A 20,220-nucleotide genomic window follows, 5' to 3' on the forward strand; every position below is an offset into this window, starting at 1 on the left:
TGGAGCCTGAGCTAACAGAAAGCTCACTGAGCTGTCTGTTGGAAGGCTGGGCTCTTTCTTTTTTATCTGAGGCTATCTTTAAGAAATCCGGCAAACACAGACCTGGCTGACAAAATGAAGTAGACCAAAAGATCCTCAAAAGCTAGACATAATGCTGTGATCCAAAGAAATTCAAGAACAAATGAGAAACAAATCAGAGATCTATCACTCTGGAAAAGGTTATAAAGCCATTTCTAAAACTTTGGGACTCCAGCGAACCACAGTGAGAGCCATTAACCATAAATGGTGATAACATGCAACAGTGGTGAACCTTCCCAGGAGGCCAACTAAAATTACCCCAAGAGCACAGCAACGACTCATCCTAGAGGTCACAAAAGACCCCACAACAACATCCAAAGAACTGCAGGCCTCACTTGCCTCAGTTAGGGTCAGTGTTCATGACTGGGCAAAAATGGGCTGTGTGGCAGAGTTCCAAGACTAAAACCACTGCTGAGCAAAAAGAACATAAAAGCTTGTCTCTGTTTTGCCAGAAAACATCTTGCCGACCCCCAAGACTTTTGGGAAAATACTCTGTAGACAGATGAGACAAAAGTTTTGGAAGGTGTATGTCCCATTACATCTGGTGTAAATTTAACACAACATTTCAGAAGAGAAACACCCTACCAACAGTGAAATATGGAGGTGGTAGTGTGATAGTCTGGGGGTGTTTTGCTGCTTCGGAACTTGGAAGACTTGCTGTGGTAATTGAACCCGTCTGGAATTTTGCAGTCTACCAAAAAAGGATAATGTCCAGCCATCTGTTCATGACCTCAAGCTGAAACCCACTTGGGTTCTACAGCAGGACAATGATCCAGAACACACCAGCAAGTCCACCTGTGAATGGCTTAGAAAAAACAAAATGAAGACTTTGGAGTGACCTAGTCAAAGTCCTGACCTTAATCTGATTGAGATGCTGTGGCATGACCTTAAAAAGGTGGTTAATGTTTAGAAACCCTCCAATGTGGCTGAATTTCAACAACTCTACAAAGGTTAGTGGTCCAAAAGAACCCACTCATCCACTCCACAGCACCGTAAAAGACTCATTGCCAGAACAAGCAGAAGCAGACAGAATATTGAGGTGAAAGAAGCAGGTGTTACAGTTCTTTAGTCTCCAGAGATCTTGGACTTTCTACAATATTCTGTCTGCTTCTGCTTGTTCTTCCAAGTGCCCCATAACCTTCAGCTTTTTAATCAGCTTTTTGTAGCAGACTGACCATCATTACTCTTTTTTTTGGGTTCTAACTTGTGCTGCTTTTTTCCTCTCTTCTGTCTCAGTTGGCCACTGCACTATCGGTTGTGAGGGTAATAAAAGCAGTGATGTGTTTTGATATATTTGGCTGACATCATTAAAAAGAGTTCTGTCATTAAAGGCACTTTAAAGTCATTTTATTGGGCGATAACATCCTTCATACAGACACTCTCCTGAAAAGTAAGGGTCCATTCAGAGAAAATAAAGCCCCTACACAGCAGGACTGGCTGCAGAAGAGGAGTTTACATGAAGCAGTAAATAATAAATTAATTATATTCCACATATTTTGTGAGATTTCCCTTGTGCAATATCAAAAATGACCACTGCTGTAAGACTTATTGTTTTCTCTCAAGTCCCCCCAGAGTTCAGGCTGCACACATCCAAACTCTCATCGACTTCCATTGTATTTGAGGTCTGAATTTTCTTTTTAAAACTGGAAGTGAGGGGTCATTTTAACTCATATCTCTTAGATAAAATACTGAAGAGGCATACAAATTTGCATGTGTGATGACCATTACAGTTCAGATAGTTTTTTTAATTCAACCTGTTTTTTGCACAATGACTTTTTTTGCACAAGTTTGTGGCTGACAACAGCTTTCATTATGATGACCCAGAGGAGCCACCGGCAGCAGCTTTAACAGCTTTTTTCTTTTGATTTTGGTTCTCTTTACACTTCTTCTACAGTTTATACTTTAAAATGCAGGCATATTGTCAGCTTAGATTTTTTTAAAGTCCCTAATTATAATTAGGCTTTATAGAAGAAGGTTGATACTTGTTGGAAGTTTAGACAGTAGGTGCACTGGCACCCTTAAACTTTTCTGAAGACATTTTAAAGGGTAAAAATGCACCTTTCCTAGTCTTCTCACATTTTACCTTTGGAACATTTCCAGCTGAATCCTTCAGCAAGCTGCCCACTGAAGGAGGAAGAAATTGTTTCCAGCTACACCCCCTCAGTTAAACATGACTGTAATGATTGTATCCATACATCTTCTACCACTTCTCCGTGATGGGGTCACGGAGGCAACAGGTCCAGGAGAGAAACTCAGACCTCCCTCTCCCCAGTGACAATCTCCATCTCCTCTTGGGGGACTTTGAGGCGTTCTCAGGCCAGAGAGGATACAGAATCCCTCCGGTGAGTTCTGTGTCTGCCCTGAGGTCTTTTCCCAGTGGGATATACCTATGAACCCTCCAAAGGGAGGCGTCCAGGAGGCATCCAGATCAGATGCCTAAACCACCTCAACTGACTCCTTTCGATTAGAAGGAGCAGAGCGGCTCCTCACCTTATCTCTAAGGCTGAGCCTGGCCACCCTACAAAGGAAGCTCATTTTAGCCACATGTATCTGGGATCTCAGTCTTTTGGTCATGATTGTAAGATGCAAAGCATTTTAAATGGGGAGAAATCATGGCAGAACTGAGCAAATAGGATATGTTTGTTTTTCTATCACTTTCAGCTTTTAAACAGTTGTACATATTTGACGCTCTCATAGGCCCCTGCCAACATTCATCCCTCCAACGGTTTCCCACCTCGTCAGGTCACCGGTTCACGGGTGGAAGGGTGGAAAGGAGGTGAAAGTGTCAGTTTGGCAGGTTCAGCTGCTGGGAACTGGACCGGAGCTGACAGTGCAGGAAAAGGAAGGAGAGAGGAAGAGGAGACAACGCAGACTCACCCACTGGAGGTTGTCCCGGATCATTCATCCAGTCTGGACTTAATGCTGCAGCACATTGTTCAACAGCTGGATTTTCTCACGCAGGTCAGTTAGCAGGAAAACCTTCATGTGTCTCCTGACAGGAAGTAAATGTCCGGTCACATTTTAATGTTTACAGAGCTACAGTTATACGGAGTATCTTAAGATCGGAAATAAAAAGTTGACACTCCCTGTTAAAACTGTGGGTTATGAAAATCTAAAGAGGATAAAACCAAACTAATTCATGTCAGAACATTTTCAAATTTAAATGTCTAATTCTTTTAAAAATTGTTTTTGCAGCCTACTTGACAAAAGAGATATCTACTTTTTAATTTTGGAGGATCATTAACTGACACACTGTATTTTCCCCTTGTCTTTACTCCTCCACTAAATTATAATTCACAAAACTAAATCCCTTTTTTGTGGTGTGAAAATTGCAATGATGATATTAGTTGCTATAAACTAACATGTTCTGTCATTACATTGTTCACAGCACTCTTTATGTGTCGGCCGTGGGCATTGAGAGGAGTGGGGGTCCATCTGTTTGCTAAATTTGCATTTTCACAGTTTGTTTCTGCTATTTGAAATCTTTTCCGATTTTGATATTGCAAACAGCGACACCCTAATTTAGAGAAATGACAGTTTAAATCTGAAAGGGCTGATGATGGCTGGTCTGAATTCCACCTAAATTATCAAGTTCTTATTGTGATTCAATCGAACACTATTATTAAAACCTTTACATCACCATTAAATTCTTATTACTCAGCTTGTTTGGTAAAAAACATTTGAAGTGCCCCAGGCTGCACAGGAAGTGCTATAGCTAACTAGCTAAGATATTTATTATTTATAACCTATCCACTGAACTCTGCTTCATGTCTGAAGTATTCATTTAGGTGTCTCAGAGTTTAGTTATTACCACTGAATATGATATCCCTGTGATTCTGTGATGCACCTTAGAAGCTAAACTCTTTGTGAATTAGATGCAGACACTAACATTCCAGGGACAGAAAGTTTACTAGCTTTCTACCCTGTATCTGGACTGTCATCTGGTCAAAGTTTCTTTCTCACATTTTTTACTTCCTATGTGTTATGTATTTATTGACAGCAAGCATGAAATGAATGCCGGTGAAATAAGAACAGGAACATTCTTGGAGTTCGTTGTGCAGTTTATTGGATGTATTTTGTATTTAAAATGTACATTTGTTGCATCCAGAAAGTCTAAATTGCGCAACTTGTGCCACTGTAATAATTCTGTGACTGCTGTATAATTAATTTACACCCCACCCCACCCCTCCTGCTCTCCATGCAGACTGTTTCAGTGCTGGAGGAGCGTCTCACCCTGACAGAGGACAAGATGAAGGAGTGTCTCTTCCATCAGTCTCAGATTCTGAGGGATATGCGAGCAGAAGGAGAGAGATGCAGGACGGCGAGCGAGGAGTCTGATGGATCTTCTGTTAATTTCACTTAAGGATGACCCCGCCGCCCTCCTCTCAGTCACAAACACACAGACTGCTGTTCTGTTCAACCAAATGACTGTTGAAGATGTGTGTGTGTGTGTGTGTCTGCGTTTAATTTTAAAGGAGTGCCATGGTGGTCTTTCTCAGGGGTCAAAAAGTTAAAGTGATTTATTGTGCATTGACGTGTGCGTCAGTGTCTGTATGTGTGTTTCCAGCATGTTTTCTTCACGTCTTTCCTTACCTCTGAAGGACACCAAGCTGCACACCCAAGCAGACGTTCTGCATGCATGTGTGTGTGTGTGTGTGTGTGTGTGTGTGTGTGTGTGGGTGTGTGGGTGTGTGTGTGTGTGTGGTTATGGATGGGACACCAGATCTAGACAGCTGCAGCTCTAAAAACAGTTTGTTGACCACATGAGCTCAGTGTTTGAGTGTTTACATATGGAGACTTCAGCAGTCACTAACTCTAAACTGTAATAGTAAAACAAAGCCGTGCACAAATTGTTTCAAATGCAACTTTTCATTTCAATGTTATTTATATGTTAATAAACCAAGAACATATTGCACAAATTTCATGAGAAATTTTTTGGGGTTTTGTGTGTTTTCCCAAGAATCAGGCAGCAATAATTTTTGGGTCCTTTAAGTAGTTTGTTTATTTACATTGTCGAAGCAGATGGCCGCTCGACCTGAGCCTGGTTCTGGTTCTGCTGGAGGTTTCTACCTGTTAAAAGGAAGTTTTTCCTTTCCACTGTCACCAATGTACTGCTCAGGATGGGAGACTGCGATGAAGTATAGATTCAACGCAATCTGCTGGCTTCCTTAAATAAATAACTTTTGCATATTTGGCTTCTTATAATGTATGTGAATGTTTTTGTACAGCACCCTGAGACGGATTTTGTTGTGACTTGACATAATAAAATCTGGCAGAAGGTCGATGGTCTCAGCAGAAACTGAGATATTTTTTTTTAACCTTTGCACCTCTCATCCACACACAAATGAAGTATTTTGTGATAAAATGGAGAATTTTAAAATGCTTTTCAAACTGTAGATTTAAAAAAGAAAAAAGGTTTTTAAGCATTTGTGTAGACTGAAAATCTAGAGCTTTTGAGAAATGACGATGTAGTGCCCTATTAAACCTGTGCTGTTATCACTTTGTGTTGTAAAAACCCAAACAACAATAAAGCTTTTTTTATATCTTTTAATTTTTTTCTTATCTTGTCACCAATAAATTTGATCATGTACAGAAATGATAAATAACTGAAAGAAATTTAACATGATAAAAACATTTTTTTTTAATTCATTTTGGGAGTCTTGGTGGTCTCACAGAACTGAGTGTTTGCAACCAAATGACCAGTGAGCCATGTGGCTGCCTTTTGATTGGCCAGTTTTTGAAAGGCTTGGTCTATTTTCATGTGCATGGCTTGCAAAACTGCATTCTTGACCATGCACATTAGCAGCCTGCACAATGGCATCAGCTCATTTTGTTTCATTTTGAAGAGCAGACAGAAGCAGATGTCTGTACCGTTTTCTGAAGCACAAGCCTGGAGACAGTAACATGAGTACTGCCAGTCCTGCAGCTGGACCCAGTGCAAAACTTCATAGGAGAGACAGCATCCCTCCTGAAGTCTCAGAAGTCATAATATGAGGTTCGAGTCCAGGTTGTGTCAGGAAGGGCATCCTATCTTGAAGAGTAAAAGTGACTCCAGGTAACTGCAAGTGTTGGACAGCTGTTCCTGTATAAATAGTCTGACAGCTTCCTACCGCCACTTCCTGGACATAAAATTATCACGTTTTAACAAGATACGTATCACGTTTATACAAGATAATTATCATGTTTTAACGAAATACGTATCACGTTTAAACAAGATAAGTATCACGTTTTAACATGATACGTATCACGTTATAACATGATAGCATTCAATTTTTTTTTTTTTCCTGCGTGATAGCAATGCGCTTCCGTAGGCCTTCTCTCTACATATATGAAATATTTTTAACAAATACGTATAGAGAGTTAAAAGTCTAAAATTGAGGTTAAAATTCTGGAAAACATTGACAGTTTAACATTTTTATTGACTAACTTGAGCGCCATGGTACTGAATTAAGTTTTTAAAAAATAATATATATTTTCTAAAAAACAAGAAGATTTTTGACTTAAGTATCCCTGTATGAGAATATGTACAAAAAGTTTGTTCATTAAGAAGGGAAACACTTGAGCGCGCTATCTATAAATTTTAAATGGGGGTGTAAAATTAGTAACAAGTCAGTACATCTTGTTCTGTGACGTATCTTTCATATTTTCTACTTAGCTTCTCATAGTGGACTCTCTCTTTCTTGAACATAGGCCCAGTTTGTGTTTTGGCTTGTTGTGTGGCTGTTTAGCACTGTGTCATACTCTAGCTGTTTATGTTTTCCGGCGGCCGAGATGTGGTGAGCAGTGCGGCTAAGACAGGGGAAGCTATAAAAAAAAAAAAAAAGCCACACAAAGGGAGAGCTCTCCTCCGGCTGCTGTTAGCCTTCTCCACCACATCCTTCATTTCCTGTTTGACTTTGGTTTTTCTGCTCCTGTTTCTTTTTCCTCTTTTCTGCTCACATAAAAGTGGTCCAGTCAGTTGAGTTCAGCTCAGTCAAACCAGCAGAGAGACTTTTGGAAGCCCTGTGATAACCACATCTACGCTGACACCTGAACAATGTGTCACTGCAGAATTCTTTTCAGTTCTGGTGATAAATGTATCATTAGACTTTCACACAAACCCTTAAATGAATGCACACTGAAAAATATTACATTAGACCTCTGTGAAGCATGTGGGCGGTACATTTGTTCTCTACATCAGAGCTATTCTATTCTGCTGTCACTCATGAAGTCAAATAATGTGTACAGAAAAACAAGCTTCATGATTTGGTATGGTTAAAGTTCTGAGTTTAATCCAAGATCTCACCAAGATCCCAAAATTAAGACTCTTCTCCATGCAGCGATTATCTAAACTCCAGGTGCTTAAATGCAAATTTCTATTCACAAAACAATGTTTCTCAAATGAATCCCAATCTTTTATTTTAATCAGATTTTCTAAATTATTCCAACCTGCTTTTGATCAGCCGTGTTCTTTCTGGACTTTTGTGGCTTTCTCCTTAAAGTCCTGTCATGCACACTATAGGCTGTGATGCATTCTTACCAATCTATAATGCTAATAGTAGCAAACTTAAGCCCTGTCCACTCAGGAACAATGTGTTTTCCCAGGAGCATGTACAACGTTTGAGCAAGATATGCAAATGTATTTTAAGTAACCAATTCAGTGTGATTCCAAGAAATATATGAAAATTTACAAGAAATATATGAAACACAATTTTGTGTGTCCAACTAGTCACCAACAGTTGCAGGCTACTGAGATACTAGGTTTAGCTGGGGTTTTTTTTAGAATGAAGAGTAACAACTCTACTCCAAGCTCAGTTTAGAAGTCTAAACTCTCTGTGTTTCTAAGACAAGCCAGCATCGCTACTAGGGTGACAAAGTGTTCATCTTTGTGTGGAACATACAGTCGTTAATCCCTTGTCCCACAAGTTGAGATGATGTCTCACATTGGCTTTGTTTTTAAAAAGTCAGCACTTGGATTTCATTCAAAACAAAAGTCTTGAAGAAAGCAGAAAAGTCACTCTGGGCTGTTTCATTTCAAACTGTGCTCATCTGGGTCAATTCACCACCAATCTTCACTGCCGATGTTATGCCCAATGCAGGAAATATGGTTTAAACCATAAAATCTCTATTTAGACTGTGGATCATGGTGGAAACTCCTTCAGGGAAGAAAACAGAAACAATCAAATCATTATTCCTGAAACTGAAAGAACCTTGAATAACCAGCATTTACAACACATTTACCCCACTGCAGCACACTGTGGTACCAATCTTGTCCAAGTAAATTCTACCAGACTCTGAGACTGATGGAAAGAAATTACATGTTGTCCTTTGGGTTTTTTGGCACATAACCTACTTTCAGTGCTTCAGAACAAATAACAGTGCAATATCAGGACATTTAGTCCATAAACTTAGGGTTCAGTCTGCACACTTGACCTGAGCGTGTGACGTATAAAGCTTTGCTGTGGCTAGCAGACTGTTCTGGAATATGTGTCTTTGGAAAAGATAACACCTGTGGATCTGCAGTGTTTGACAGCAGTACGTGTGCTGTGGGAGGTGCAGTGGTAGGCAAGATGTGTTGTCGATTTCTCCTGTAGTCCCTGCCATCAAAGTGTATGATGTAAGAACATGGCTCACTGCTTTTCTCCTTCACAGTGGCAAGTTGGTCGTAACCTTTGGCCTGTAGCTGTACCACTTGTCCCCCCTTTAAACCTGGAAGATGGCGACTGGATTTGTCATAGTGACGTTTCAGTGTGAGTAGTTTGTGGCATAGTTGGGCGCTGATAAGCTGTGTGTTTTAAGGAGATGGAGCTAGAAGTGTGTTGCTCACAGGTACAGCTGCACGCGTTTGTCTTGATAGCAGGCGTTCAGCAGGACAGCCCAATGTAGAGTCATGGGGGATATTTCTGATGTTAAGGAGGTTGAGAAAAACATCAGTTCTATCTCTGTGTGATTTCTCCATCAATTGCTTCGCGCTGCGAACAGCTTGTTCGACGAGTCCATTAGATTGTGGGTATCCAGGACTGCTGGTGATGTGTACAAAGTCCCATTGCTGTGCAAACTGTTTGAAATGCAGACTAGTGTATTGTGTGCCATTGTCGGTGAGGAGTGTGTGGGGGGAACCATGAACAGAGAAATGTCTTTTGAGCTTTGACATCACGGTGGAAGTTGTCAAGTCACGAAGAAGGTCAAACTCGAACCATCCAGAATAGGAATCAACTAAGACTTGGTAGTGTTAACCATGCCAGTCAAAAATATCTGCAGCAACTACTGACCATGGCAGATCTGGAATCGGGTGAAGGTGCAGAGGTTCCTTTTGCTGGTGGGGTTTGGTGCTATTCCAGACAGCGCACGACAGTATCTCTCGTGATGTCGTTGGACAATGTAGGCCAGTAGAAAATGCTTCTTGCATGCCGTTTTGTTGCTTCGACACCTGGGTGTCCTTTGTGTACAATACTGATGTAGCTTTTGTGCAGAGATTGTGGAATAAGAGCTTTTTGTCCTGTCATTATGATGCCATTTTTGACAATTAGTTTGTCTCTGTAGTGAAAAAAATGGGCATAGAGCAGGCTCTAGTTGCCTCTCTTTGTTTGGCCATTCTTTATGTGTTGTGACGGCTAGTGCTTTAAGCATGTTGTCATTCGCCATGTGTTCCTTGAGTTCCTGCAGTCGGGCTGTTGAAATGTAGGTCACTGCCATGACGTTGCAAGTTTCATCTTCAGCCAGATTCTGCAGGGTGGAAGGGTTTGGAGCTCTTGATAGTGTGTCAGCAAGGTACATTTGTTTCCCTTTTTTGTACACCAAGCTAATATCATAGCTCTGCAGTCTGAGAAGCATCCTCTGGAGACGGGCTGGCGCATTGTGATTTGGCTTTTTTAGAATGCTGACCAGAGGCTGATGGTCTGTTTTTACAATGACTTGCTTTCCGTAGACAGTCTCTGAACTTGGTACATGCAAACACGAAAGCAAGCAGCTCCTTTTCTATCTGAGCGTACCGTGTCTCTGTGTCCATTAGAATACGTGAAGTAAAAGCGATGGGTTTGCCATTTTGCATGCAGGCAGCTCCTAGACCAAAACAGGATGCATCACAGGTTAAACTGACAGGCTCTGCAACATTGTAGTAAGCGAGGACAGGTGGGCTGGTCAGACAAGATTTGAGACGGTCGAAAGCCATTTGATGTTGCGGAAGCCAGCACCATGCAGTGTCCTAGTGAGTCAATTTCCTCAGGGGGGCTGCAATGTCGCTGAAATTGGGAATGCATTTGGCAAGGTAGTTAGCCATGCCGAGGAAACGTTGCAGCGAGGGGATGTCGGTCGGGACAGGCATGTTGGTGATGGCTGTAGTCTTCGCAGGATCAGCCTTGAGACCTTCTTTTGTAAAGATATGACCGACGAAGTGCACTTCGCTTAACTGAAACTTGCATTTATGTGGATTCAGTCTCAGATTAACTTGTCTAGCACGCTCCAGTACTTTGCAGAGGTTCCGGTCAAGGTCGGCCAGGTCGCGACCACCAATGATGATGTCATTCACAATGACAGAACAGGGAAACTCAGTGAACAGCTGTTCCATGGATCACTGGAAAACTTCACTGGGAGAGTTAATTCCAAAGGGCATTCGCAGAAATCTGTATCAATCAAAAGGTGTGCTAAATGTAGTCAGCAGTGATGATTTTTTTTTCGAGGCGCACATGCCAAAATGCCAAAAACACAGTTGCTCCTGACATCTTTGCAGCTATTTCTTCAACGCTCCTGATAGGACGGCGAGGGCGTTTTAAGCCCATATTAAGGTCTTTGGGGTTTATGCAAAGCCTGATTTCTTGTTTGTCCTTCTTGTGCGCCACAACTACTGAGGAAACCCAGTCAGTGGGCTCTGTGGTCGGTGTTATTACTCCTATGTTTTCCATTCATTTGAGTTCAGCTTTAACTCTGTCTTGCATCGCAACAGGGATGCGGTGTGCTGGTCTCACGACAGGTGTCACATCTGGGTTTAATGTCATGGAGTATGTTACAGGAAGTTCTCCCAGTTCATCACTGAATAAGTCTTTGTATTGTGAGATTACCTTATTTTTGAAGGTATCATCACTCTCTGCATCGACTTGATGAACTTCGGGACTTAGTCTGACGATTTCCATATCTGTGCATGCTTGAAAACCAAGTAATGGTTGTACATCCTTGTCTACTATGAAGAAGCTCAGTGAATGATGTTGATCTTTGAAATCACATGGTAGTGTGACTTGTCCATTAGTTTGAATCCTATTGCCACCATATGCAACTAGGTTGAGTGGATCTCCACGGTTGGTCAGTTGCTCCCCGTTTGACACCTTTTTAAATGCGTGGAGGGATAACACGTTGCATTTTGCTCCTGTGTCAACTTTAAATTCAATGGGAACACTATTAATGTGAATGGTGACATAACCTTTCTGCTTAATATCGGCTTTTGGTGTGATGCTGTTAACCTCAATGCTGTCCACATAGAAAGTGTCATCTAGATTTTGCTGTTCAGTGGCAACTTCATGTACTGACTGTCTGTACGTCTTTTTGACAGGATTTGGAGGTTTGCCTTTGCAGCCGTTTTTGTAATGATTCATTTTCCTGCACTTACGGCACTGCTGTCCGAATGCTGAGCATTTTTCTCTTTTTGCAATGTGAGAGCCTCCGCAATTATTGCAGTCAGTGGCTGGGGCTTAGGTAGTTGTTGCTGTTTGCTGAGGAGTATTTTACAGCATCGACCGTGTTAGCTTGGTTAGCTAATGTTTTGCTTCCTTCTTCTGTCATTTCGTGAATGCGGCAGATCAAAACGGCTTTTACCAGAGTTAAATCACTGTCTCTTAACAAAGCCTTTCTGAGAGAGTCACTTGAGATACCACAAACTATTCTGTCGCAGATCAGTTCATCAGTAAGCTCTCCGAAATTGCAGGTCTTAGCTTTTATTTTCAAATCGCTGACAAAAGATTCAATGCTCTCACCCTGTCTTTGATTTCTTGAATGAAACTTGTGCCGCTCCACCATTCTGTTGCATCTGGGGTTGCAAATTTTAGGAAGGGAATTTCAGACTCTGCTGGAGTGATGACGGCTCCGTCTGCACCAAGTACAGCTACAGCATAAACAAATGAGCGCTCCTGCTCAATGGCGTCCGGACCCGCGATGTTGGGAAGAATATAAGCTCTCGTCTTGGCAGGCTTGTCATGGTGTGCACCAGCAATAAAAATGTCATACTCCCGTTCGAATATCCTCCAGTTTTCGGCCACATTTTCATTGAAAACCACAGGGTCGGGTCTGCAAAAACCGTCCGCCATTATATCCCCAGTGTGTGCGTTACAGCCAGATGGCGCAGAGTGACGATGCAGAGTAAAAGTAAAAGTCTGTTGGAAAAAAACCCCAACGTATTTACGGGTAACAGGTTCACAATCACTTCTGACACTATGTAAATGCTTGCTCTATGGTGGTGTAACCGGGTGGGAATTTAGTTGAAATTGTGTTTACATGAAGAAGCTGTAAATTCCCACCCGTGTTGGGTCTTTGAACGTATCTAGGCCCCGTTTGCACACTTTCACTTCCGGTTTACAGCGTTGCCAGGCTAATTAGTGTATATAGGCACCGGTTGTGCCTGCCAAGCTAAGAGTGTTGGTCCGTTGTTGTGTTCAGCAGGGGTCTTTGTTGGATGGGCGCTGGTGTCGTGCTCGTCGGCCTGCTACACCAGAGTTGGACCAAGGAACTTTGTGCTGCTGGGAGCATGTTGGTGGTTTTTCACTGCAGCGTCTGACGATACCTGCGTGGGTGGCTGCTTAAGGTACCAGTTTTTCATTTGACCTTATTTGGCTTTATTGTGGATAGACATTTTATTGTCATTTCTGGTATTTCAGATTGCTGCTGTTGCCTATTGTGCTCTCACCTAGGTGCATTATTCTTTTGTAATCTTAAAGGCTCTGGAATTGGAGCACAGCCACTACAGAACCACCAGAATGTTTTTCTTAACTTTATTTTGGGAATTAGCTGATTGGGCACAGCTTCAAAAGGCTGGGTTGATGCAATGTGAGACTTCTTTTTCTTTTGTTTAACATTATTGTGTGTTATTAGGTTGTGTTGCTACTAATCTGGTTTGCAGTTGTTTTTGTTTAAGTCTCAGTTTGCTTCTAGTGTGTCTTGGATTTTTGTGCCTTATTGGATGGTAAATTAAGAATAATAAAGTTTATTTTTAATATTGTAAATAAAATATATTTTTGTATACTATTTCTGTTTCATTATTTTAAGCCAGACTTACCTGGGTACTTTTAATTGGGAGACCCTAGGCCATTGGCTTTTAATTGAGAGGCCTACCAGTTGGCTATAGGGCCACATCCTCTGTCACAATCCGGGTCTTTCCCGCCTGTGTTACAGTGGCATTGTAATAAAGAAAAAGACAGACAGCAGCGAGGCGACTCAGGTGAATCCTTTTAGTTAGAGCTGCAGCTAACAGGCAGCAAACAACGATATCACCGGTAGTGCCGTAACAAACAATACACATGGCAACCGCTGTAGGACAAAATGATCATTACCCAAATGATCTACAATATGCATTGCTTGAAAGAATGCATATCATCTGCTGCCTTTCATTACAGAGTTTCAGACTGAGATCATCTTATGTTGAGAAAAGACAGAGTTGGAGCTGTTTTGGTCAAACTTTGAAAATAACAATATGCACAATTTCATACAATATTGCAAGATGTCACGCTCAGACGATGTGTTGTTAATGACTCTCAGCTATGACCACATCAAATTTTAGCTCAATATCTGTCAAATATACTAAGTTTTAGCCATTTTTGTGTTTGCTAATGCTAATCAGTTGTAGATGTACATCAAATGATTACATTTTGAAAGTTTCATTAAAATCCATCCAGTGATTCATGAGGTATTTTGCTAACAGAACCAATTATCTTCAGCAGTTAGTGCTGCAGTTTTAAGCAAAGATCTTGCTCGCTGAGTAGCACTTGGAGTGTGTGTTGTGATATTGAGTTTAGCTCAATATCCTTGAAACTGACTGACCCAATTCTGTGTTTTCAAAGGTCAATTGGCTGTGGCAGCCATCATGAATTGTTTTGGCTCCAAAAGTTTATCAGTTGTAGATGTCCATCTAGTGAATATTTCCTAAAATCTCTCCAGTGGCCTCCAAATACTGTAATTAGTGGCAGAATTTTGAACAAAGATCTTATGCAATCTGTTAGCACTCAAAATACTCAAATATCAAACTTTAGTTTAATGAGTTATGGACATTTTTTGTTTATTTTTAGTCAATTGGTTAGCAGCCATCTTGAGTCAAATTGACTCCTGAAGTTGAGCAGTTTTCACCCAATGAATACTTTCTGCAAGTTTCATTAAAAGTTAACCAGTTTTTTCATTAGACATTTTGGTAATAGACAGAGAAGTGGAAACACACACTGGCAAAATCATTATCGCTTGCTGTCGCCTTCTGGTGTCGGGCTCAAAATCTTAACCTTAAAACCAATTCCTTAGAGAAGTAAAACCTCTCCATTATTTTTGAGAAATTCCCCCTGAAATCCTCCAAACTCACATGCCTGCATCTGCGTGAGAACACAAAAACACCCAGTTGCCAAACTTTTTGAGGTCAAAAACAAGAGAGCCACATGCAGACAGTTAAGGACCAATTTCCAGCTTCACTTCCACTTCATTCTAATTAGGTCCTCACTGACCTGCCTCTACAGCACACACAACAGTACAGCATGTGTACGTGTCTCGCCTTAGTGCATGGCAAACATGATCCAATAACGCGTTAATAACTTCCTGGAGGAAGGGTTCCCTGTTAATATTGTTCTCTCAGCCAGAATAGCCGCCAGTTTACTGCTGAAACTCGTGTTTTCGTACTTATCTGATTGTATTGTATTTTTGAGCCGTAGAAGCAATGTTCTGGTGTCTGTTGTGACCTTTGCCTTCATAATCCCAAACTTGTTTTTTTAGATTTGATTTGTTTTGAATTCCTTAACACTGGAAGAATGACCCTCCTATGACTTAAAACTCAGCCATGATGCAGATGATCTTTGCAGGGTCTTGGTGAGGTCTTCAGGTGTTTATTAGGAGTCCACCTCTTTATGCATCAGAGCATGTCAACACTCAGTATGCACAAAACGTCCATAGTAAGGTTGCAATGGTTTATCGTTATGGTGGCAGCATTTTGTGGTCCTGAGTAGTGGTGGCGTATCATGACGTGTGGACTGAGTGCGTGGGCTTGGTTGTTGAGACTTTGAAGCATTCTGGTCAAATGCCTAGACTACAGCTGGGATTGTGACAAGGTCATGAAAACAACCTTGTGCATATGTGGAGACCTGTGGCGATAGTGTTCTGCCATAGAGTGTGTGCTTCTTGTGCGTGAATACTTCCTGGTTCGGTCTGAGAGGGTGGTGGCAGAACAGGTAATAGAACATCAACAGACTGCAGCAGAGCACATTAATGTGAAAACAATGACGGAACAACCTTTTTGGTGAGGACTAAGAGTGTAACAGCATCATGAATGCCTTCACACTGAAGGAGGTTTTCCAAATTTACTTAAATGCAGCCACGTTCTAAAAGGTTGTCCAGGTTAGTGGTTCCCAAAGTTGGGATTGGAACCCCAGTGTGGGTCACGTAACACTATGTGGAGTCCTTAGATCATCTTCAGCTATCAGCTTATGTTGAAAAATGATTGCTTATGACATATTTCAAAAATAATTGTTCCAAAAGATAAAAACAGTCCTCCAAAAAAAATAAATAAAAAATGATATTTTGGATGTGAAGACTGTCAAGGTTCTCATTTTTACCCATGTTTAACAAAGTTAGTAGTAGTTTTTGTGTATTTAAACTGCCTATAGAAGGGGTCACAAGCTTTTGTCCCAATAATTTTGTGGTTCGGGAGCTAAAACAATTGGGAACCACAGGGTTGTCCTCCAGTGGGAAAAGGGTCTTACTGAGGCACTTCAACTAAAATGTAAAGCCTCCTCCTCTCCCTTTTTTCATCTTTTGGCCATGCTGATTTTTTAAAATTTCATATTCGGCTCTCTAATTCTTCTGACACAGCTGAAATTATGTTTAAAAAAATATATTAATAAATTCTCCCATAAGAGATAATGTCTCCATTTCTTTTTATTGGACTTTTACAAAGAAAAGGAAATGAAGCACTGACTAAAACCTATTGGTAGAGGATTTCTTACCTGTTGGATGATATTTTTCTGCAGTTTACTGGGTTAGACTAATGCACTTTCTTTAAACAGCTGCTGGTTGTAGAGATTTTATCAGTCTAAGTTTAAAATAAAACAGGAATCGTTCCCATGAAGATGCTGACTCAAGGCAGTTTTAGTTTAATAACAAAATAAAAGTTTTTATACAAAAATCGATATAAATATTTTATCGTTAGTCAAACTATTAGCGACAAACTCTCGAAATAAATCCTCATTATATACTGCATGGCAAAGCTGTTGCCTCAAAGCCAGCACAAGGCAGAAAGTAAACATTATCTCTGGCTCCCAGCTGAACTGACAGGACCCCTCTCCTCCTCCTTGTTTTCCGGCTGCTTTCCACCCATTTCTGAATAACAGGAGGATTATCTTTTCGTAAATTCCCCCTTAACCCCTTTGGGGATTGTGACGATAAATACAGGCCGGGGACAAAGGAGCAGGGAGAAGAGAATGAGACGGCATTGGAGCTGAGGTCCCTGCAGCAACTGGATCAGATTACAGAGAGGCTCAGTCTGAACTCAGAACACAACCTCAACAATTGTTTATTATAGTTTAACATTAAAATTTTAATCAAAACAGATTGGTTCTGTTTCACTGGGTGCAGAACGATAAAACCTAAAGTCTGTATGTCTGCCTGTTTGTCCATCTTTTGGTCTGTCTGTCTATCATTAGGACTGTCAGACTGTTCATTGGTTTGTCTGACTGTCTGTCTGTCAAATGGTCTGTTGGTCAGTCAGTATGTCAGTCAGTCTATCAGTCTGTCTGTCTGCTTGTTGGTTGGTCTGTCTATCATTAGGTCCATATGTCTGTCTATTGATCCACCAGTCTGTCTGTCCATCGGTCTCTTGGTCAGTCAATTGGTCCATCAGTCTGTGTCTGTTGGTCAGTCCATTGGTCTATCTGTCAGTTGATCTGTCTGTCAGTCAGTCCGTTTGTTGAGTAAAAGACAGACCAATTGTCGGTCTGTCAGTCTTTCTGTCTGTCGTTTATTTATCTTCTGCTGGTTTGTTTGTCTGTTGATCAATTACTTCTCAGTCTGTGTAATTCACAGCAGGTCTTCCCATTTAGTTATTATCCTACAACTGAATGATGAAGTATTTGTGTCACGTTGACTACATTTACACAAAATAGTTAGTCAAAAGAAAACACAACTTCATGTAAACAAAACATTTCAATAAACTACTGAATAATAGAATAGGTTTTAATTTTTATCCATTTATAACTATGAGTTGTAGCACTTTTTATTTATCACTTTAAATACTAAATGAAGGCTGCTGACTATAATTTACATTGAACATTTTTGTGTAATCCTCTCATCTCACATCCTTCAACAGTCAGCTTTACAGACTCCCAACTAGCTGCTGCATAGTAAAGCACATCCATCCATCTTCTTTGCCAGCTTTTTCCTTTTGGGTTACTGGGTCACTGGGTCACAAGCCACATAGAGACAAATGACCACTCACACTCTCACCGAGGGACAATTTAGAGCTACCAATGACCTAACATGCATGTGTTTGGTCTGTTGGAAGAAACTGGGGCTCCTAAAGGAAAACCCACGGAGAGAACATGTGAACTCCACCCAGAAAAGCTTGTAGGTGAACCTGTGACCTTCTTACTATGAGACGACATCGCTAACCCCTGCTCTGCTGGGCCACCCACATAGTAAAGCACACTGGAGCAAATTTAAGACCAGACACTAGAGGCAAGTTAGTGTTTTTCTCTGTAGTACATGATCCTGGTTACCTGCAGCCTGCTGTAGCAAAGCACTAGAACACCTCTGCAGAGTAGTTTCAGCTTTAACACTCATGGCCTGTTTTTACAAGCTTTAGCTTTTCTCCTGCTGACACGGGGGCACAGTGAGTGGAAAAAGAGAAAAGCAGTTGAAAAAAGAGAGAGCAAGCATAAAAAAAAGCTGACTTCTTCACCAAGAAGCTTCAAATGGACCTCTGTCCTTGCATGAGATGTTGTTATTTGAGCTGAGTTAATTTTCCATCTCCTTTTTTGAGACTTCCTGTTCCTCTCTATCAGTCTTAGGAAACAGAAACACACATACACCAAAGGCCTCTGACAACAGGTTCAGCTTTTTTCTTTTCTTTTGAATGATGTTTGTCTTTAGCCTTCCTCTGTACTGTGCAGGACACAAGAATGTAAGTGAGTTTTATTTCCTTGATGCATAACCAGTTAATGTAATACTGAGGGATTAATTCAATAAGCCACAAAGGTCAGCATTGAAACTTTTCACTAAAACCCTGCAGATTTGTGGACCTGTAGTCAATTTCTACTATAATCTCATTAATTTAAAGCGGTAAATGTAATGTCCTGTGGTGATGGTGGAGTTTTGGTGGTGTGTGTGTATGTGGTGTTTACTTCCTGGTGGGCCGTCCTGGGCTGATGAGTGACATCTCGTCGCCACTCCTCCCTCACCTGTAGCTGATCAGACTGATCAGGAAGCCAGGAGTACTTAAGGCTGTGGTTGGAACCAGACCAGTGCTGAAGCATTACTTGCCTTGTGGTGAATGTGCCAAGCCTTCGTGAAAACCCGAGACCTGTGAATCCTGTTGTTAATGTTCTTTTGCCTCAGAACTACCTGTTCACTCTGGAGCCAGTCTGGTCTTCTTCCTGGAAACCCTGTCATACCAAGTACTCACCTGTTCACCTGTGCCTGTCTGTCTGCAAGTCTGCTGCCATGTAAAAGGAAATACTCACTTGCCATCAATACCATCAAGCTTCACCTGGAAGAATTACTCACTGCCTCACCTCACCTCTGAGCATTGGATCGCCTGCCTCCTCGTAAGAACATTCTGTTACCTACAAACAAATTACCTCGCCTTCCTTCTCATATCAAGAACTTATATTCACTCACTTACCTCGTCCTCTGTTTTCCAGATCCCGATTCCAGTTCCAGTCTGCACTTTTCCATCACTGTAAATAAACGCACTTACCGTTATTTCCTGGTCTCAGTTGTCTGTCTGTCGCCGAACTGCTCATATAGAAAAGACTGAATCCTGACATGTCCTACTTGCATATTTTTGATTTAGACATTTCCTTGCTTTTCTCTTTTAACCCATTAACACTGTTTGCATCAAACACAAAAAAAACAGTGTGAAGTGATTTTGTAATTAAAACAAAGACTTGTTGACCTCTCAGCTAGATTTCCATGGGAAATCTGTTGGCAGTAAGACTTTATCGCTGGCAGGCTCTAGGCCCACCAAATCAAACAGTGTACATTTTCTTTGGTGTTTTTTTTATTTAAATAAACAAAGGAGAGTCTACACTATCAAACATCCTTACTAAATAATTTAAGAAATACTTGTGATTTTGGAACCTTGTATTGACTGTGAACTGACCTTACATTTAGTGGGTGTGGATAAGTGGTTAGTCATTCTCCATCAAGAGAGTCAGTGGGTTGATTCCACCAGTATGCAGTCACATGTTGAAGTGTCCCTGGGCAAGGCACTAAACCCCTAATTGTCTCAGATGTGCCCCATCGGTGTATAAATGTGAGCTAAACATTGATTAGTCTCCATAGAATGGTTTATTCAGGTTAGCTTTGTAGAGCTGTAGCAGAGTGCTGTGTGGATGGGTAAATGAGGGCACAGATTTTGTTGTGAAGCACTTTGAATTCATTGAGTTCATTAACCATTACATTATAGATTTAATATATATATATTGTTTATCTTTAGTGTTTTATATGGCTGTTGCGTCTGAAGACGGTTCAGTTGGTCCAATAGGACCAGTGGTTCCAGAAGTTGGGCTCAGGATTGAATGGCCTCCACCAAAATCACTTTTTTTGAGTTGAAATTTTGGATTGCATTGATAATGTACAAGAAAAATACCCCAAATTCTATTCACCAGCTAATATTTTACTTCTGATTTGTGAGATAGCTGTGAAATTGAATTTTTGGCCTAAGCAAAGCATGCTTGATTTTCCTGTATGACACAAAATAATTTTCAGAACAACGTA

At 41.0% G+C, this 20,220-nt stretch overlaps 1 protein-coding gene across 7 annotated transcripts in view; it reads left to right on the forward strand.

Moving 5' to 3' along the window:
- Positions 1 to 19,218, forward strand: part of poc1b (POC1 centriolar protein B) — a 75,670-nt gene extending 56,452 nt beyond the window's left edge. For 4 of the 7 annotated variants that reach the window (XM_025010758.2, XM_017436894.3, XM_017436893.3 and 1 more), the window contains 2 exons: positions 2,776 to 3,039; positions 4,283 to 4,993. In XM_025010758.2, the coding sequence (XP_024866526.1) occupies positions 2,776 to 3,039; positions 4,283 to 4,441 (423 nt within the window). In that variant the 3' untranslated portion in view covers positions 4,442 to 4,993. Of the gene's footprint in view, positions 1 to 2,178; positions 3,040 to 4,282; positions 4,994 to 18,837; positions 19,087 to 19,142 lie in introns of those variants that run through there. The other 3 variants (XR_005233759.1, XM_037978407.1, XM_037978406.1) reach the window with 3 other exon arrangements.
- The last annotated feature ends 1,002 nt before the right edge of the window (positions 19,219 to 20,220 follow it).

The sequence above is a fragment of the Kryptolebias marmoratus genome, linkage group LG11 (assembly GCF_001649575.2).
Source record: "Kryptolebias marmoratus isolate JLee-2015 linkage group LG11, ASM164957v2, whole genome shotgun sequence".
Classification (NCBI taxonomy): domain Eukaryota; kingdom Metazoa; phylum Chordata; class Actinopteri; order Cyprinodontiformes; family Rivulidae; genus Kryptolebias; species Kryptolebias marmoratus.